This window comes from Acomys russatus, chromosome 19 (assembly GCF_903995435.1).
Source record: "Acomys russatus chromosome 19, mAcoRus1.1, whole genome shotgun sequence".
Taxonomy (NCBI): Eukaryota; Metazoa; Chordata; class Mammalia; order Rodentia; family Muridae; genus Acomys; species Acomys russatus.
Window position 1 is genome coordinate 25213997 of NC_067155.1, and position 20558 is coordinate 25234554.

Genomic DNA, 20558 nt, shown 5'->3' on the forward strand with positions numbered 1-20558 from the left:
CAAGCCAAACTAAAATGTTTTCCACTAGTAAACTCTCCCATTTGGAGAGAACTCTTGAGAGACACTCAACAACTTTCTAATAAAAATCTGCACCTATGCTATTGCTTGCTGTGCCTCTGAACACTGCAGAACTGCCAGGCACTCGGGAGGACACAAGCTGTAGGTGACAGAATGACTTGGCACCTCCCATTGCAGCCACGATGGACAGTGGACTTGGGGAAACCCTACCATTCAACTATATTTCAACTGCATTCACTCAATGCTAGGTACAGCACGGCCCAGCAAGAATGCAGAGCATCTGTCTGTAACTGAAAGTCCCATGTGAGCGCCAGTATCCATCTGCAGGTAAAGAGGCTCAGTGGAAGAGGAGAGAGAAAACACACCAACGTTAAAAAACCCTTGAACTTAGAGTTCGACTTGCTCTGACGTGCTGGAGTTACAGTGTGGGGACTTTCAATCAAGGGGATGGCAGGCACTGAAGACTCACCTCTCTCTGTATTGGGAATCCCCAAGTCCACAGTGGGAATGGCATCTTCCGCAAAGTCGCTGTAGTATTCAATGAGGCTCGCCTGTGCTGCCCATGTCTTTTTTACAACGGGTACTGAAAACACAACACAAATCACGGGGATGTCACAAAAAGAAACAAAAAATTCAACTCAGCGAAGAGGCAACACTCACTCTTTCCCAGTGCCCCAAGACTTGGTGCTTGCACCCCAGGGGATGCCAGTGTTGTCCAGAGCAGCGAGTATTAGACTGGGCACGCCCCTTCAAGTACAGTCAATGATCCCCTCCTTGGAGGTTGGTCTGAGGTATTTTGATGCTAGTTGCGGCTTGCTGTCTCTGTGCCTCACTTGTACCTGCCTAAGAGCAGACCGTAACCTGTTTGACCAATAAAAGGCCATCACACTGGGCAGGGCAAATGGGATAAGTGGCTAAGGTTCCCAAGCTTGAGAGACAGAGGGAATCTTGGGAGGAAAAGAGACCAGAGGAGAAGAGAGAGGAAGCCTGGGCCTTGGGTTAGGTGGAGGAGAAGCACGTGGCTGGCGTGGATGGAGATTTGGCTCAGATGAAGAACATTAGCAAGTATTTGGGATCGTGGATGGGAGGTAGCGTGACAGAAATTATTAGAAGCAGATGGCATGGGATTGGGGCAGAATATGGGATACCTTCCCACTATGGGAAGTAGTTTAGGGGATTGATATCTGCCCTGCCCCAGGTTGACTAAGGCTATTTTAAAATATAACAGTTGTCTGTGTCTTGATTGACTGCTAGTGGGTTAGAAAATACTTCCACAGTAATAATTATAGGCCTGATAATAAACATTATTAGGCCATACTGGTAAAATAACTGCGACAGCCCCTTGTGCGCACCCATTTCACCTCCCTGCAACCGAACATCTGTCTCATAATTTGCCCAGATGAACTGTGAGTCATTTCTCTTCTTGCAAAAGGTTATCGTATTTTTTGGACTATAAGATACACCTGACCATAAGATGCATCCAGTTTTTTGAGCAGTAAAACAAGAAAAACAGTAAAAACAGCAATTAGACCACTTTTTGGGGTGGGGGAGGGGAATGCATCTTGTGGTCTGGAAAATATGGCATTTCCTTTAACTCACCCATAAATGGATTTGAAAAAAATATTATTTAGAAGCTGTAGAGACGGCTCAGTGGTTAGAGCACTGGCTGCTCTTGTGGGTTCAGGCCCCAGCACCTACATGGTGGCTCACACTATCTGTAGCTCTAGGTACAAGGGATCTGATGCCCTCTTTTGGTCTCCTTGGACACCAGGTGCTCATGTGGTGCACATGCATACATGCAGCAAAACACTCATACAGATAAAATAAATTAAATAAATGTAAGACATATGTTGTGTGTCTGCAAGTGTGTGAGGTATGTGTGCATACGTGTGTGTGTACAACCCTTTGCACAGACTCGAGAGGAGGGCTTAGTGCCTTCACCCATCACTCTCTGCATTTATTTATTTACTTACTTACACACTTATTTGTTTGTTTATTCATTTACTGAGGAAAGGCCCCTCACTGAGCATACAGCTCGTGTTATTCAGTTAGGCCACATGTTCAAAAACCATGAGCCAGTGGGGGGACACTGCACATCCAAACTGTCCACCATGGAATATAATAGTGAGTTCTTCTCTCGAGGAAGTTTACCATAGAATTACTTTAAATTGGAGTAGAGTAAAAGTTTATTCTTCAAAAATTATTATCCATAAAAAAGAAGAAATCCCAGCTGCACAGGCAGCATAAATTTCCTTAGGGCTTTCTGGTCATTGGGAGACACCTCACTGTAAGGGACAGTAGAGTGACCCATTTCACCCCTGAGACTTTACTTGCAAAACTGTCTCATTTCAAGGGACATTTGGACGTTTTATGAGGTGCAAATGTGAACATGCCACAAAATGTGAAGGGCTGTTCCAATTCTGAGGAATTTGCTATCGACTGATGAGTAGGCCTTTTTCTCCAGGCTCAAGTCAGTGACCAAAACCGGGAAGTCCTGGCAGTGTCTGAGCCGCACGTGTGTGCTGCAGTGGCCCTGAGCTTGTGAGGCATCCCTCCTACCTGTCAAAACCAACACCTGGGGCTCGCTCAGCCACTCAACAGGCAGATAAGAGTCAGGCAACAGGTGGCTTCTCTCAGCCAGTTAATATTTAAGGACCTCTGCTGACTGGTGTGACCTTCCATCTCTGGGCACTGGAGAGAGAACCTGGCTTTGTAAGGAAGCAAGTCTTTCATCAGCAATAGCAGCTATGACACTAGTGCAGCCACTCAGATTTGCCTCCCCTGGACAAGGCCACAGCAGTAAAGATAGCAGACAGATTTTGTCTTTGTTTTGTTTTGAACTCTGAAAGCAATAGTGTTTATTTCTAAGATCCAGGGGAAGGTGTGAAAGAGAGCTAATGGCTGATGAAGTCTCCTTAGCCTTCTTAGTCAGAGGGAGCCCAGAGAAGACATGCCACACCCTACCAGGAACGTGAGACTCGCCCCACTGCAAAGAAACACTTAAGGCTTTCTGACAGCTCACATCACACAGCAGAGACATCATAACCTGACAGGAAGTCACTGAGATGCATATTAAGTATCGGAGGTCTGGAGGGAGGGAAGAATGGGAGGATACAAGGGATGGGATAACCATTGAGATGTAACAAGAATAAATTAATTTTTTTTTAAAGTGAAAAAAAAAGTATCGGAGGTCTTTCCCCTCCCCACATGCTTTGAATAGCGTCAACTCCAGCTACTCCCGGGAGCTAAAAAAAAAAAAAGTAAATTATTTTTTGCTATGTTCTAAGAACTTTCTATTCTATTTCTGTCAGAATCCAGGCAAACTGAGTAGTATTGCTGCTCTTTTGTCGTGAGGGATACACATGAAATTATTACGATATCCAAACTTATCTTGTTATCAGTTCACCGTGATGACATGAAAATAACTGAGTCATCTGCCCTCATCCTCTTCCACAGAATGAAGCACATTACACCGTGGCCCACTGTCGTTTTTTCAAAAATATAATTTCTTATCTGTTTTTTTTTCCCTCCCTTCATTGTTATTTGGCCTTTGTTCCTTCAAGGATTTAAAAAAGAACCAGCGCTCCGTGTCCAGTGTCCCCGGGGTCTGCTTGTCACTATCACTTTGACCAGGCCCCACCCAGTCTGTGCTGCAGGTCACACTCGGGCTCCAATCCCTCGCTGTCCTTCCCCGTCGCTACTGAAAAGGAAAAGGCTGCTTGCACAGCTCCTGTCCAACTCCAAACCAGTCTTGCGCATGGCCACGCATCTACATGAAGAGCGAAGACAAAGCCATCAGGCGAGGTCTGTAGTCTGTCCAAGGCGTGTGGCCACAGCCTAGAGCAGAAGACCCATCCTGCCTCCTGGTTGCACTGGAGGCTCACTAAGGGACAGCTATTATCTCAGCAGGCCGTGAGTCTACCCAGGGCTGGACAGCCAGCTTAGCTGTTCACAGCACTGGCTGCTCTTGACTGGGTTCAGTGCCCAACACCCACGCAGCGGCGGCGGCTCACAACCAGTCCAGCTCCCGGGAACCTCCCCCCCCCCCCCCCCCCCGCCCCGGCAGCAGTTGGCATGAGCGCACTGCACACACAAATGCCCTTACACATAAAATAAGTATATAAACTGTGGAATCCACCTCTGGGTAGAGACAGGCCAGGTAAGGTCCCACCCCTCAGGAAGGCGGAGTCATCTTCAGCTGTGCTAGAGAGGTGAGAGGAATAATTATTCCTTCAATAAGGAATAATTCCTGCCCGGAACCCCTGCCCTCCCCGCCGCGCCCCCCCCCCACAGTCACTACGGACCTCCCTGTAAGGTTCTGTGGGGTTTGCCCACTTTTCCAAAGTGTGACTTTCCCCTTTTTTACTGTTCTCCTTTTCCCAGATGCTGGATGAAGCCCGAGTGTGCTTTCTGGCTCCCCTCCCCCACACTCCTCCCCACCCCGCTTTCCCTGGGCAGAGCTTTTTGACCAGCATGAGGCGGACCTCCATGCCGGCTCAACTCAAATGCCATGACCTCCTTGCCATCTCCCAGTTCGGGCCGGCTGCTTTGGAATTTTTCTTTTAAGCTCTAATTAAATTGTCTTGAGGTTTCTGTTTAAGTCTGTTCTGCAGCAGGCAGGACCCCACCCCACTTCTGGCAACTTCTGACCCCATGTGATGTGGGTCGGCTCTACCCAGCCTTCTCTACAAAATTAAGGGTGCCACGGTTACTATCAGAGCATCAGGTATTGTCCGTTTAAGATCAGATGAGGGAATGGCGCTCTCTCTCTCTCTCTCTCTCTCTCTCTCTCTCTCTCTCTCTCTCTCTCTCTCTCTCTCTCACACACACACACACACACACACACACACACACAATGGTAACAGGGTAACCGATCAGTTTTTGGGCCCACTGTTGGTTAGATGAAACTTAACAAGTTTTTTTAATTGTATGTATGTACAAATGCCTGAATGCATGTGGGTGGCACATGAGTGCCAGAGGTGTCGGATCCCCTGGAGTTGCAGGCGACCATGAGTTGACTGACGCAGACGCTGGGAAGCCAACGCAAGGCCCTCTGGGAGAGCGGGCTATGGTTTTACCCTCTGCGTCATTTCTCCCATGCCAGACTAGAGTTTCAAAGGAGACTGTGCAAAGCCCCGTGTCCAGGCAGGCTTTGTTCCCATCCAGAAAAAGGGGGACCAATGTCTCTAAAAAGTAGCTGTCCTCACAAACCAGCGCACAGAGGTTGAAAACTAGCTTACTGCAGAAACCCGCATGTGATTCAGACTTCTCTTAGGTCTTGTGTCTCAAGTCAATCATCTCAGATCCAGAGATGAATGTTTAAGATTTTGCCATTTTTAAAAATGGTGGCGCGCGCCTTTAATCTCAGCACTCGGGAGGCAGAGGCAGATGGAGCTCTGTGAGTTCGAGGCCACCCTGGTCTACAAAGCGAGTGCAGGACAGCCAGGGCTACACAGAGAAACTCTGTATGGAAAAACGTAAAATAAATAAATAAATAAATAAATACATTTAAACTCTAAATCCAAATATAAAGGCATTTCATAGATATCTGGAAAAAAAATCACCTCAAACTTAAAAGAAATAAGAAAAGCAAATTATCCAAAATTCCTAAGAGAAAATCAGCACTCACTCACTTCTGTAATTGTGAAAGATGCAGCAGGGGGAACTTTAAATGTTTCCGTTCATTCCATTATCATCAGAAAAATATGCTTTAAAGCAAAACTTTCATTATCACCTCTTAGTATCCATTCTGAGGGCACCCTAAAGATCAACTGAATTGATGTAAAGCAGAAAAAAAAAAGAAAGAAAGAAAAGAAAAAGAAAAATCCTGTGCATTTCTCTACTACTCTTTTCCAAATGTTTTTAATTTTATTTTTATGTGCCTGTGCAGAGTATGCATGCAGTGCCCATGGAGGCCTGTAGGGGGCGTCAGAGCCCCTGGGGCTGGAGCTGTGACAGCTGTGAGCTGCCATGTGGGTGGGTGCTGGGAACTGAACCCAGGTCCTCTGCAAGAGCAGCCAGTGCTCTTAACCTCTCTGGCTCCTCAATGATATTTTTCAAAATCACCCCCAAAAGCCCTCCCACATATTAAATTTAGGTTAAATTTATGATAAATAAGTCTTATTTAGACCCCTTCATTAATTCTTAATTGTAGGTCTCCTTGTATTATAAATACATATATTTACTCAGTCAGATATAATAGGATTTGGGATTCGATATGACAAATTCTGGCAAATCTACAGACATATGATTAAATCACTTTTACTGGGTTTTAATTGGTGATGATGTCATAGGTAACATTACAAATTCAAATAAGAATATTCTTTTGGTTTAAAAAGGTCTTCTCCTTTAAATATAACCTATGTGGATGGCGTTACCACATAAAATATACACACGTTTCCCAACATTCTAATCCCACGGCCACGGCGGCAGTGCCAGCGAGCTCCCCACGTATGTGCCACACCCTGTACAGTCTTCACAAGGGAAAAAAGGTGCTAAAATTAGACCATGTCTAATTCTAAGCCCCCGAGAAGTGTCGTCCAAATGAGACATAGGGAGAGGAAGGGTGCCAGTTTATATTTAGGACGGGCCTTTTCTTTTAACATTATCCCTATAAATAGCAATGTTCTGTAACGAGACACCAGAAATCTGTCTCCTGGGGTTTCCGCGAGTTGGGCCACTGTCTCTAAGGTCACTTTCCCCCCTTTCCAATACATTGCTCGATGAGCTAACCTGTGGCTCTTCATTTTAAAACTATCAATGTGTATATATGGAATAGACATTAAAAGAGATTTTTCTCTGCTGGGATTGAGTTACCTTGGAAGCTCCTCTGGTAGGCTCTGAACAGTGAGGACCTTCACAGAGCAAGCCCCTCATCACCCACACACCATCTCTCAGACTGCCACAGCTGTGGTTCCCATTTTCAGCTGAAGGGGCTGATCTCAACAGTGTTTAGGAGAGCTGTGACCACTCCCGCCTCAGCACAGCGTCGCCTTCCCTGAGTGATCTCGGGATTGGACTGGCCCAGAGAAAACCACCTTCCCTTCGGCAGCCACTACCACACTCTCCCATCTTGAACTTGTTTCCTGGCTGCCACTGTTGCAGAGACATTTGGGAACAGTGAGAATTCAAGGAAAAGGATCAGCCCCAAACATACTTCTGTCAGCATGAAACTTCTTGCATGTTTTCACTGCAACAAAAATCTCCTCCTTCTTCACTGGTGCTCCCTAAAAAGTTGGGTGAGGGGAGAAAGAAAAAAATTACACACACTTATGAGTGTGCATTATGTAGACTTCATGGCCATAGTAGGTCTTACATCTATAGGTAAAAATTAATCAATGCCATAGATAGTTATTTCCAAGGTAGTTTTTGGAAAGAAAGGAGATGTGTAGGGAAACTGACACTGTAGGCACTGGAGCCAGCCAGCACTGGACCTGCATCCCAGCTCTGCTCTGGACCTGCACCCCAGATCGGCCCTGGGCCTGCATCCCAGCTCATCCCTGAGCCTGCATCCCAGCTCAGTCCTGAGCCTGCATCCCAGCTCAGTCCTGGGCCTGCATCCCAGCTCAGCGCTGGGCCTGCATTCCAGCTCGGCCCTGAGCCTGCATCCCAGATTGACCCTGAACCTGCATCCCAGCTCAGCCCTGGACCTGCATCCCTGCTCAGCAGCTGCAGACCATGAGCCATATTAGCAAGTCCCTTAACCACCCTGGACCTCCAGCTGGGCACTTAGCAACCAGGACTGGTAGCACTGGTAGCACCTGAAGGCTGCCATCACTAACTTACTAAGCACGTGGCAGGTGACTAAGAGATGTTAGCTGCTCTCCATTCATTTTCTCAGCTGGTGAGATTCTGACAAAGGGAGAATAATAAAAGGTGATTTTTATGCAAAGGAGAGATGTCTGCCTCTCTGGGTCTGGCCGTAGTTGGCGACGAAAGTGACCTATGACCTCTTTCTTGTCCACTCAGGTCTAGGCCATGGATGTTCTGTCCTCTGCTAAAGAGAGGACTGCTTCAAGCCCTTGGAGGGAGGGCGATCACACAGGCGGAAAGAAGGCATGGGGAACTGGATGGCCGTGCACCCTGCAGCTGCTGCCAGAAGGTGGGTGCTCTGACCCCCTTGTTGGCTATAGTTTTTGTCAACTTGACACAAATTAAAGAGTCACAAGGGAAAAAGGAGCCTCAGTTGAGGAACTGCCTCCATCACACATGCCCGTGGGCATGCCTGTGGTACACTGTCTTGATTAAAGATCAATGGGGGAGGGTCCAGTCCATCGTGGGCAGGTGGTCCTGGGTTCTATAAGAAAGAGCAAGCCATGGGGAGCAAGGCAGTAAGCAGCACCCTCCGCGGCCTCAGCATCAGCTCCTGCCTCAAGTTCCTGCCTCCAGAGTCCTGCCTCAAGTTCCTGCCTCCAGGGTCCTGCCTCAAGTTCCTGCCTCCAGGGTCCTGCCTCAAGTTCCTGCCTCCAGGATCCTGCCTCATGTTCCTGCCTCCAGGGTCCTGCCTCAAGTTCCTGCCTCCAGGGTCCTGCCTCAAGTTCCTGCCTCCAGGGTCCTGCCTCAAGTTCCTGCCTCCAGGGTCCTGCCTCAAGTTCCTGCCTCCAGGGTCCTGCCTCAAGTTTCTGCCTCAAGTTTCTACTTCATGTTCCTACCTCCAGGTTTGTGCCCTGACTTCTTTCAGTGGTGGACGGTGATCAGGATGGTTAAGCCAAATAAATCCTCTGCTTTCCAACTTTCTTCTGATCATAGTTTGTCACAGCAACAATAAACAAATGGTAACACCTCTTCTCACATGTCTTGAGCATATAATAACAGTTATGGTGATGACATCGCTTTCAGGCTGGGGTTGCTTCATGGTGACGGACCCCGGCTCTGTCTTGTTACCCAAGGTACGGAGAGCATCACAAAGCAAACAGGTTTTATGTCTAGAAAGACCGCTTGCCCAATGGGAACTGCAAACATTACAGGTCCCCTCTATTGTCACACTGTGGAATGTGTGTGTGTGTGTGTGTGTGTGTGGTGTGTTCAGTCTGTGTGTGGTGTGTGTGCAGCATGTGTGCAGTGTATATGTAGTGTGTGCAGTGTGTATGCATGTGTATAAGTATGTGCAATGTGTGTTTATGTGTGCATGTGTGTATAGTATACACAATGTGTGTGTGTGTGTGTGTGCACGCGCGCGCGCACGCATGTAGGGCCATGGTGGGAGTAGACCTTAAGTGTGCTGTGGAAACTAAGTGTCTATCTCACAAGAGTCTGTCTTGTGCCAGGTGAAATCAAAAGCAAGGTCACTTGCTGAGAGAGTGGTGGAGGCAGGCGTGTGGGCGGCCTTGGGGTGGCACAGAAAATGCTTGCACTCACGTTTTCCAGAAGTGGAAAAATCCTGGTCACCACACATATCAGCACAGGGTGTGACAGTGGGCTCAGCAACAGAAGAGGCCCTGCAGTGAGAGGCTGAAGCCAGCCTCGCCTTCCTCACTCTCCAAGCACCCAGAGCACGGTGGATGCCCGTCTAGTGGCCCTGGGCAGGGCTTCCCTTCCCTGGCTGCCTAATCTGAACAAGCCACAGCAGAGCGATTAGAGGGTTAACTGGGGTCCTCCTTTCCATTCCAGGACCTCTGCGGCCCCTCAGGCTGCATCGATGCTTACCTCCTTATTCTTTAAACACAAAGCTGGCAAAAGACTAATGTGGTTGTGAGCACGACCTCCTGCCTCCAGGAGAGCAATGCTGCACCACAAAGATGGGAGGGAGGGAAGGTGGGAGGGAGGGAGGGAAGGAAAAGAGGGAGTGAGGGAGGGAGGAAGAGAGGGAGAGAGGGAAGGAGGGAGGGAGGGAAGGTGGGAGGGAGGAAAGGAAGAAAGGGAGGGAGGGAAGGTGGGAGGGAGGGAAGAGAGGGAAGGAGGGAAGGAAGAGAGGGAAGGAGGGAGGGAGGGAGAGAAGGTGGGAAGGAGGGAAGGAGGGAGGGAAGGAAGGTGGGAGGGAGGGAAGAGAGGGAAGGAGGGAGGGAGGGAAGGTGGGAGGGAGGGAGGGAAGGTGGAAGGGAAGGAAGAGAGGGAAGGAGGGAAGGTGGGAGGGAGGGAAAGAAGAAAGGGAGGGAGGGAAGGTGGGAGGGAGGGAAGAGAGGGAAGGAGGGAGGGAGGAAGGAAGAGAGGAAGGGAGGGAAGGAAGGAGGGAGGGAAGAAAGAGAGGGAGAGGAAGAGAGCAAGGGAAGGACAGAGGGAGGGAGAGGAGAAAAGAACATAAGAGAGGGGGAAAGACAAAGGGGGGGGGTAGGAGGAGAATGGGGCACACCTGACAGGACAAAGGCTCTCCTCAGCACACATATGCTTGTTGCCCCCTGCCCCTCCTCTCCCTGCCCACTGACCCCTGCACCCCTCTCTGCACTCTCTAAGCCAGTCTCTTTGGGGGACACTTTCCTTCTCCCAGTGTGCTGCACCTGCCCTTGAATGACCCCTTTGTTTCCTTCCAGCTCTTAGCTCCCTGATGTGGAGTGGAGAAGAGATGGCCTTGGGTCCAGGGACACTGACTCTCCAGCATCTCTCATCTCAACACAGAAGATGCGAATAGCAACAGTGCTTTCCTGTAAGGCATATGGCATATGGCTGCAGCCTGGCTCGGACAGAAACTGATTTACTTTTAAATATTTAAATTACCAGGACAATGTTATGTCCACCACAGGCAAGCGCTGTATGCACAATACGTGCTCGCCCCTGTGGTCCTCAGGACGTTGCTCTCTTACTTACGCAGAGCGGAAGAGAAGAGCGGAATGTGGTGGCGCAGTGGGCGTCCACATCATCCGTGCAAAACGCAGGCACAGGAGTGAGGGGAGGTCCTCCGCCTTTGTCCCAGATGTAGAGTGCAATCTATCCCAAGATAAGAGAGTGGCGGAGGGGAGAGAGCAAAGCAAAAAACCATAAGTATAAAAGGTACGAAATGTCCCACGGGGGTATGGCAGGACATACCTCTAACATATTAATCTTCATTTATTAATATTCAACAGAATATTATTAATGTCCTGTCCATATATTAATATTCAACAGGACTAAAATGGTAATGGCATATAGACTGATCTTTTATAAGCAATAAGCAACCGTGAATCAATAGTCACACATGAAAAAAAGGATCCCAAAGATGACAGTGAGTGGTTTGAGGAAGCGCACACTCTAAGCCAGCACAGACACCGACACAGGGACAAGAGCTTGGCTCTGATTCCAGAGCCACCAGCAGTGACTGCTGGAAACACCTGTGCTGCTGTGAATGCGTCTGCTCCCTACAGCTCCTGGGCTTGGACGGTTAGTCGCCACTTGGTGGAACTGCTTGGGAAGGATTAGGGGTGTAGCCCTGCTGGAGGCAGGCTCCCGGAATCTGCCTGCCTGCCTCCCAGCCCTGGGACTGCAGCCCACTGGCCTCTGTGGATACCGCACATCCATGATATACACGCAGGCAAACATTCATACAAAATAAAAATCAATCAATCCTTGGCTTCTGGTGTGGATGCAGGAAAGAAAGATTCATCCTTGGGGCGGGGGAGGGGAGCACTAGGAATTTCACCATGCTCCAGTGAGTATATGCTTTTTTCCTTTTTTGCGGGGGGGGGGGCGGGGGGAGGAAGGTCACACAGGAAGTAGGAGGGAGGCGGGCAGACATAGGAAGACTGGAAGGTGCCATGATCAGGGTGCATGATGTGAGATTCCCAAATCAGCAATTGAAAAATACTTAAAATAATAAAGAAGGAAAGGAAGGAAGGAAGGAAGGTTTTAAAGAGAAAAAGACAGCATGCTGGTAAAATAACACAGCATTGGCTAGAGCTGCACGCGCCGACATAAATCAGCTTCCAGAATCAGCAATGCGAGGTCCAGAAGATACAAAAGAGCGGAGGCACCGAGCGATGCGGAGACGTCTCCAGCAATGTTTCCAACGTCCACCTCCAGACCCCTCTACTTAGAACCATGCCGTTCAACCTCCCCGCCCTCCTCCGCTTCTTCTCCACCTGTGCTGTGACGTCATCTCAGTGGAGAGGGCATGAGGGTGCGTGGGGGAAGGCATGGCTGGTGGCAGCAATCATGGCTGTTCGAGCCTCGTGTGTGTGCAACCACTGAGCTCGACCCCCACACAAGGCGTGAGTCGCGGTCACTAGGACTTAATCGGGCTGTGACGAACCTCGTGCTTTAAGTCTATGGTGAAGTCAGATTTCAGGGGCTCACTCTTCAGTCTCTTGGCGAGCCTAGAAAGCAGAGATATTTGTTTGCTTGTTTGTCAAACAAGAATAACAGATTCACAAACATTTCTAATAGCTGAAGAAAAAAACATAAACATAAATTTTAAGATAAGTATATGTGGGTTTGGAAGGAAAATACCAGTTTTCTTTCAAGTTACTTTTTCCTTTAAAACATCCTCCCATGGTTCTTTTTGTTTGTTTGTTTGTTTGTTTTAACACAGAATAGAGGCCCACACACCTACCTAGCCTGAGAGGCTCTGCACTCTGCCAGCATCTGGAACCCTCACGTGCTCCCTGGAGAGCTCCCCTCCCTCCTCATCCAGTCCTCCACACCCAGCCTTATGGCGCAACGCTTTTTCGGGTTTCAAGACTAAGCGTAAGGACCCTCCCCGGCTGCTCTTGCCTGGCCCATCAGAGCAAATGCAGCCATGATCACTGGGTCGGAGGGTACCACATCAAAGGAAACTCCCTTGTGGCATAACAGAGACCACAAGCAACCCTAAGCAAATTCTCCGCTCCTGTCCCTATGCCTTCCGTCCGTCTCTAACAAAGGGCTTACTCTACATTTACTCAACATTGTATGGGAGAAGAAGGGAGAACGCCTTGTCTTAACCAATTTGCAAACTTATTTATGTGAGTGCTTTGCCTGCAGTGCCCGCGGCGGCCAGAAGATGGCGCCGAATCCCTTGGAACTGGAGTCACACGTGGTTAGGAAATGCCATGTGGGGTGCTGGGAAGGGAACCAAACCTGGGTCCTCTGGAAGAGCAGTGAGTGCTCTTAACCGCGGAGCCATCTCTCCATCCTCTCAAAAAATTTTAGCAGGGCTTATAAGGGAAGAATTTACTAACACAGAATAGCATTCAAAATCATAAAGAGATATATCAGCCTTCCAACATTTATGGTAATTATTGTTTTCTTTAAGGTTGCTTTCAAACTATTGGCTGCTTTTGGAGAGTGATCACAACACACACACACACACACACACACACACACACACACACAGGGGGGAGCTTTAATAATAATTCCTTAATAAATCTTGCTCAGATATATAGGTTTATTATTACTTTTTATTCCTTTTCTGCATGAGGGGCAAGGGGCACAGATATAGTCTAAAAGACCAGATTTTGAATTTGTTACTGTGGTCGGGTCTATTTTTTCTTTAAACTTGGTTGTTTTTGCTGGCAGAAGAAATAGAAGGAGGGAGGGACGGACGGGGGTGGGGGAGTGGAGAGAGGGATGGAGGGGGGAGGAAGAGAAGGAAGGGGATAAAAGGAGGGGGGAGAGGGAGAGAGGGAGGGAAGGGGGAAGAAGGTTACTAACTAAGCTTTCACTTGTTGGTCAATCTTCAGTGTGCTGAGGAGCAGGACTCCAAATGCCGAGGACACCTGGGCTGGGCTTCTCTACTTTTCCAGTGTTTCTGGGGACATGCTGGCCGCCCCGGGTAAAAGATCGGGCTCGTGGCTCTAATTCCCTGCAGCTTCTGACGAGTGTCTGTGCCCCTTACATTCTATGTTGAGTATATACAACTCCTCTCAGGAGGCGGGAGGTCTTGTGTGTGTGTTGGGGGGCGGGGTGTTGGTAGCCATCATAAAGGGGTTTGTAACGTGACAAAAGCAGCCCAGGGGAGCTGTGCAGGTGTTGACCCTGAACCACAGGCAGAAGCCCTCGCCAGCTCCTGAAGCTGCAAGCTCCTTGGTCTTGGCTCTCCAGGCTCCAAACTCTCAGGCACAAGAAGGGGAGATAACACTGTTTCAGTTTTGGTCCCAAGAGTGGGATGGAGAAGAGGGCAGGATGTTTACCACTTAGATGTGAGAAAATAGGATGTTTTCCCACATAGAAATCTAACTACTTCATGGGAGAGCTTGGTGAAAAACACCCTTGAACAGACTGAGAGGAGATGTGTGTGTGTGTGTGTGTGTGTGTGTGTGTGTGTGTGTGTGTGTGTGTGTGTGTGTGTGTGTGTGTGTGTGTGTGTCCAAAACAGGAGAGAAGGCTTTTGGTTGGGACTTGGTGTTTGCCTGCTCATCCCTGCACTTCAAGAGGCTCCTAAAGAGAACTGCTCCAGGGAAAGTTTCAAGGCTTTGGACTCCAGCTGAGGCTTGAGGTTCCAGCGGCTGCTCCTGGCTCCAGCAGCAACTTTGGTGGGATTGCTGGTCTGCTGAAATCCTGCTGACAACGCCAGGGACTGATATCCCTAAAGTTTCGTTGTAGTGTTTTTTAATATCCTTTTCTGATTGTTTGGGTTAGTTGGGTTGTCAGGGAGGTAGGCTTGTTTAATAAGTTCATAATAAAATATAATTGATTTTAAAAAATTGAGCCTATAGGTGGCGCCCAACGTGCTTTGGGCACCATGGGCAACTCAGCTTCTAACATTGCAGGGGAAGATACAGGTTTTCAAGATATAGCAATGTTCTTTCAGGGTGTCAGCAAAATCCTAGCTGCTGTTGCAAAGCGCTTTCCTGCTTTATACCCAGAGGGAATTTTTTTGTTTGTTCTTGGTCCTTTTACTGGATTACATTTTTTAAAAGATTGGAAGGGAGACTGATAAGATGCAAAAACTGGAAGAGTCAGTAAATTCTATCGTTCTGGAAAGGACTGCAGTTGGCAGGAAAATGTAAAGGTAGAAGTTGAAGCAACTGGAAAACAAAAGGTGCTGTTGGTGAGAGAGAAAAACCTGGTAACTGAGAGCCGAGTGTTTGCCATTATTGTGGTCAGAACGCCAGCATGTGGAAGGGGGTGGACACAAACACGAGGCTGGAGAGGAAGTACCAAAACGGTCTTCGGAGAAAAAAACGTTCGCATCAGAGGAACCCTCCAAGGTCACACAGTCAACCATCAGCTTTTCCAGTTACTGTAAAACGTGTGCCTGCTCAAAATGGAGCTGAGGGTTATGATGAAATGGCATGGAGTTCAATAGAATATGCTAGATTTAAAACATTTTAAGGAATCTGTCATCGGGTGTGAATTACATTCCACTTTTGTTAAACCAATGCTGGGTAACTGGGCCACACAACACAGACTTGTTCCCCAAGATTGGAAATGTTTGGTTTCAGCAGTATTAGAAGCTGCGCAACAGCTGCGGTGGTTATCATGGTGGTGACAGGAGGCAGAGAGAATAGAACAAGAAAATAGGAGAAGGGACATAAATGTTAGCAAAGAGCGATTACTTCATGAAGGGCGATATGCTGACTTAAGACAAGTCCGATATGATTATACAGTGATTGAACAATGTCATGTTGCAGCCTTAAGAGCCTGGGACATGGTGGAGGAACCTGGTAATATAACCATTCCCTTTACTAAGATATTTCAAGGGCCTGGGGAAGCCTTCACAGAATTTTTGCAGAGATTGGGATCAGCGCTAGATAGAGCAATAGCAGACGCTGACACCAAACAGGCACTGAAACTCATTATGGCATATGAGAATGCTAACACGGAATGTAAGAGGGCAATCAGACCCTTAAAGGAAAGAGGAGCTCCATTAGATGAACGGGTAAGAGAAACAGTTAATATTAGCTTTCTAGAACACCGAAATAATACTGTAGGACAAGCTATGGCCAGAGGTCCCAGATATCATAACATCCGGTGCTTAATTGTGGTAGAATTGGTCATGTACAAAGAAACTGTAAGGGTCAAAGATCCAGACCTCAGAATAACAAGTGTACTCAATGTGGAGTGAATGGTACTCACAGGACAGAACAAGCAACATCTGGCCATGATGGCTGTGAGGTGCCCAGACTTCCAGGGTACTGTAGCAGATATGGGGACGGAAAACATTGGGCTAAGGATTGCCAATCTAAAAGTAGTGTGCAAGGTAATATCGAGGGGCCCATCAGCTCGGGGCCCCACCAACAATACCAGCCGGATTTCCCTGGCCAGTCCAGAAGTAACGGAATCACAGGAAAACGGGAATTAGGTATTACTGATCTAATGCATGATACTGAAGGCAGCACAGCCTTGGATCTGGCCTCAAATATATCTATTACTCCACAGATTGAGTGTTACAAATTAAGTACTGGTGTTTATGGCCCTTTGCTTCCAGGGACAGTGGGAATTATTCTGGGAAGAAGTGGGTTGACTTCTCGGGGTCTTATTGTGCATCCTGGTATTAGAGATGGGGATTGTAAAGAGGAAATAAAAATCATGGCATGTGTAAAAAGGAAGATGCAAATTAACGCAGGGGATAGAATTGCTCAGTTATTACTGTTTCCCTACATTAAGGGCAAAGCTGCTCCAGTAGAACGGTCAGGTGCATTTGGAAGTACAGGGAAACTTGTGTTCCGGCAAACAATGGTTAATGATCAGAGACATAAATTAATAATACAAGTGAATGGTGCGGAATTACTAGGTCTGGTCGATACCAGTGCCGACATCACAATTATTTCAAACAAGTATTAGAATCCAAATTGGTCACTTCAGAAAGTTAATACATAAATTATAGGAATTGGTAAATTATCCCAAATACAACAAAGCGTATGGTGGTTTAAGTGTGTGGGACCAGAAGGGCAGACAGGGAAGCTGAGACCCTATGTGGCTGACATACCCATAAATCTACAGGGAAGGGAACTCCTACAACAATGGGGTACTCAGATTAATATCCCTGCAATTACAGAGACAAACAACAATGAAGCTAGGGGCGAAAGGGTACATGCTTCTGGGGGAGATATTACAACGAATAATCAGGAGCAACCGCAAGCTGTGCCCATTGCATAAGAGGGGCCACTGCTGAGATACCAACAGCCTTGCCCCTAAAATGGATTTCAAACAGCCCTTAACAAAAGAAAAACTGCAAGCACTTCATCATTTAGTACAAGAGCAACTAGAGGCTCAGCATATAGAAGAGTCTACGAGCCCTTGGAATTCCCCTGTGTTTATGGTTAAAAAAAAAAAAGAATCAGGCATCTGGAGGATGATAACGGATTTGAGAGCACTAATTAAGGTAATCCAACCAATGGGTCATTTACAGCCTGGAATTTCTTTACCTTCCCTGTTACCTAAGTCTTGGCCCATAATAGTAATTTATTTAAAAGTTTTTTTTTTTTTTTTTTTTTTACGGTACCTTTGCATGAGAAGGATAGGGAAAGGTTTGCTTTTTCAATACCTACACTGAACAGTAGTGGTCCAATGAAGAGATACCATTGGAAGGTACTTCCACAGGGAATGTTGAATAGCCCCACTTTATGCCAAAATTTCATGCAACGACCATTGGAAATAATTTGCAGGCAGTTTCCTCAGTCTATCATTTATCATTATATGGATGACATTCTGTTGGCTGATGCTGATTCAGAGACTTTAGAAAAAAAATGTTTAAAGAAATACAAAGAATTCTGCCATGTTGGGGATTACAGATTGCTGTAGAAAAAATACAAAGAGGAGATTCAATTACCTATTTAGGCTACAAGATAACTGAACAAAAAATCAGACCACAAAAGGTACAGATCCGTAGAGATTGATTACAAACACTAAATGACTTTCAAAAATTAATGGGAGACATTAACTGGTTAAGGCCTACAATTGGACTAGCTACCTATGAGTTAAGTAACTTAGTTCAAACGTTACAAGGGGATTCACACTTAACAGTCCAAGGTGTCTAACCGCTGAAGCAGAGGAGGGGTTAATTCTGGCAGAGCAAAAACTGCACAAGGCCTATGTGGATAGAACTGACCCTAAATTTGGTTGCATTCTGGTTATTTTGCCTGCAAAACATTCTCCCACTGGGCTCCTTATGCAAAGGGAAGACAGGATCATGAAATGGATATTCTCAGAAAATAAAAAATAAAAATAAAAAATTGAAGACATACATAGAAAAACGATGTCTGAATTGATTACAAAGGGAAGAATAAGATTGCGTCAACTGTCAGGGACAGACCCAGGGGAAATTGTAGTGCCCCTTGCTAATTCTGAGATTATGTCATTATGGGTAATTAATGAAGATTGGCAAAGAGCTTGTAGTAACTATTTGGGAGACAGTAATAACAACTATCTGAAAAGCAAACATATACAGTTTATAAAAAGAACTGATTGGATCCTTCCAAGTATTGTAAAAAGGACACCGATACCAGGGGCACCCACCTTTTATACTGATGCAAATAAGTTGGGTATGACTGGTTATAAGTCTGATAAAGCAACTAAGATGATCAAAAGCCCATTTACCTCCATTCAAAAATCAGAATTATATGCAATCCTTATGGTACTGTTGGATTTTTCTGAATCTCTTAATATAGTTACTGACTCTCAGTATGCAAAAAGGGTTGTTCTGCATATAGAAACTGCTGGATTTACTCCTGATAACTCTGAATTAACTACATTGTTTATGGAACTGCAACAGGTCATCCCAAGTAGAAACTATCCCTTGTATATTACTCATACTCGATCCCATACAGGTTTACCAGGTCGATTGGCACAAGAAAATGAGGAAATCGACCAATTGTTAATAGGAAATGTGCTCAAAGCCTCAGAATTTCATGGAAAACATCATGTTAATGGTAAGGGTTTGAAGAAAAGATTCTCTATTACTTGGCAACAAGCCAGAGAAATGATTAATAAGTGTCCTACGTGTTCTTTGTATAATCAAATCCCATTACCTGCTGGAGTTAACCCTAGGGGTACAAAAGGGAATGAAATCTGGCACATGGGTGTGTTTCATTTTGCAGAATTGGGAAAACTAAAATATGTACGTCATACTATCGATACCTAGTTGGGATTTAGATGGGCAACGGCCCTAAGTTCTGAAAAGGCTGATTGTGTAATTATTCATTTATTGGAAATAATGGCAATTATGGGAATACCTGCACAAATTAAGACTGACAATGCTCCTGCATATGTGTCCCTTAAGATGAAGACATTTTTTACATTTTATAATATTAAGCACATTATTGGTATACCACACGATCCAACAGGGCAGGCAGTTGTTGAAAGAGCTAATCATACCTTAAAAGAGATGCTTATTAAACAAAAGGGAAAGGTAAAGACCCCCAGGGACAAATTAACGCTTTGTTGACTTTAAATTTTCTTAATGTTGGTGATGAAGGGACAACAGCAGCTGAGAGACACTGGGTTATAGAAAAAAACTGAGGAACTAGGTCAACCAATTTACTATAAAGATTTCTCCACCATGGACTGGAAACCTGTTTTAAGATGGGGCCGGGGGTATGCCTATCTTTCTACAGGGAGTGAAAAAATATGGTTGCCGACAAAACTTATAAAGATTAGATCTGACCAGGAAAGACCTCTTGGCACCTAAAACATGAATTTGTTCATACAGCAAGGGAAAGCTAGGGGATGCCTGGTTCTTATAACATGATATTCTTTCATACTGCTTGGATATTACAGCTCAAACAGATGTATATGATTGATGGCTTACGCCGCTCAAAAATGGACAGATGTTTATCTTTAGATAATTTGTACACCTTGCACACACAGACACACACACACATATATGTATGTACTTATACTAATACTTGTAAAAGTTTGCTTATTTTCAGAGCAACAAACAGATAATTATGAAGACAAAGCAGACAACCCGGGTGGTTCAACATCAAGGACTGCTTCAGCTACTGTTTCCTCAAGAAACTGCATGCATTTCAACTTTTAAAAAAGGGCTAGCCAAAAGGATTGGTCCTAGAGAGACTGGACAAAAACAGATGCAGCTAGCTTTTCCAGCGTTTGGCCAATACCTTATTTTTCTAAGGGTACCCAAAAGATTTTTTTTTTTTTCTAAACAGCAAAAAGTAATTTTGAGAGAACAATGCCCCCTTTCCCAATAAGTGAAATGGCTGGTTTTGGTGGGTTGTCAATGTTCATTTTTGCCTAGGGGAGTTAGTTACAAGTTAATAAAAGTTTTATTTAGGGATTTCTTTCTTCTTTCTCTCTTATCTTCCTGTCCTATCTAGCATTAGAGAAGAAGGGGGGAATAAGGGATGGATATAAGGGAGGAGATAAATATAGATATATATAGATATAAATATATGAATAAAAAGATTATTGATCTACTAGCTTCAAATATTCCACATTGGTACTCAAACATTTTACATTGATATTGTAGATTGATGGAAACTTAAGACTTTTATTCAACTTTTGCTTTATGTATTATATATATTATATGTTTATAGAAACTTAAAACTATATATGTTGTATGTTGGTTGAAACTTATGATCATTTTGTTCGATGTTTACTTAATGTATTATACATGTACAGCTCATTTGAAACGGTGATGTACAGTTCTAGTCTTACGAAAGCTAACTGTTAGAACTTGTTCACAATGGTCGGAGATAGAAATTGGTAGTTGGTCACTTATAAATCTTATTAGACACTAAATTACTTAATTA

At 45.8% G+C, this 20558-nt stretch overlaps 1 protein-coding gene across 1 annotated transcript in view; it reads right to left on the reverse strand.

Moving 5' to 3' along the window:
* B3glct (beta 3-glucosyltransferase) overlaps positions 1 to 20558 on the reverse strand; it is a 90894-nt gene that overhangs the window by 15561 nt on the left and 54775 nt on the right. Inside the window, exons 8-11 of the mRNA XM_051162842.1 lie at positions 12176 to 12239; positions 10759 to 10878; positions 7175 to 7244; positions 488 to 601 (exon numbers count right to left, since the gene is read on the reverse strand). Of these exons, the coding sequence (XP_051018799.1) occupies positions 488 to 601; positions 7175 to 7244; positions 10759 to 10878; positions 12176 to 12239 (368 nt within the window). The remainder of the gene's footprint in view (positions 1 to 487; positions 602 to 7174; positions 7245 to 10758; positions 10879 to 12175; positions 12240 to 20558) is intronic.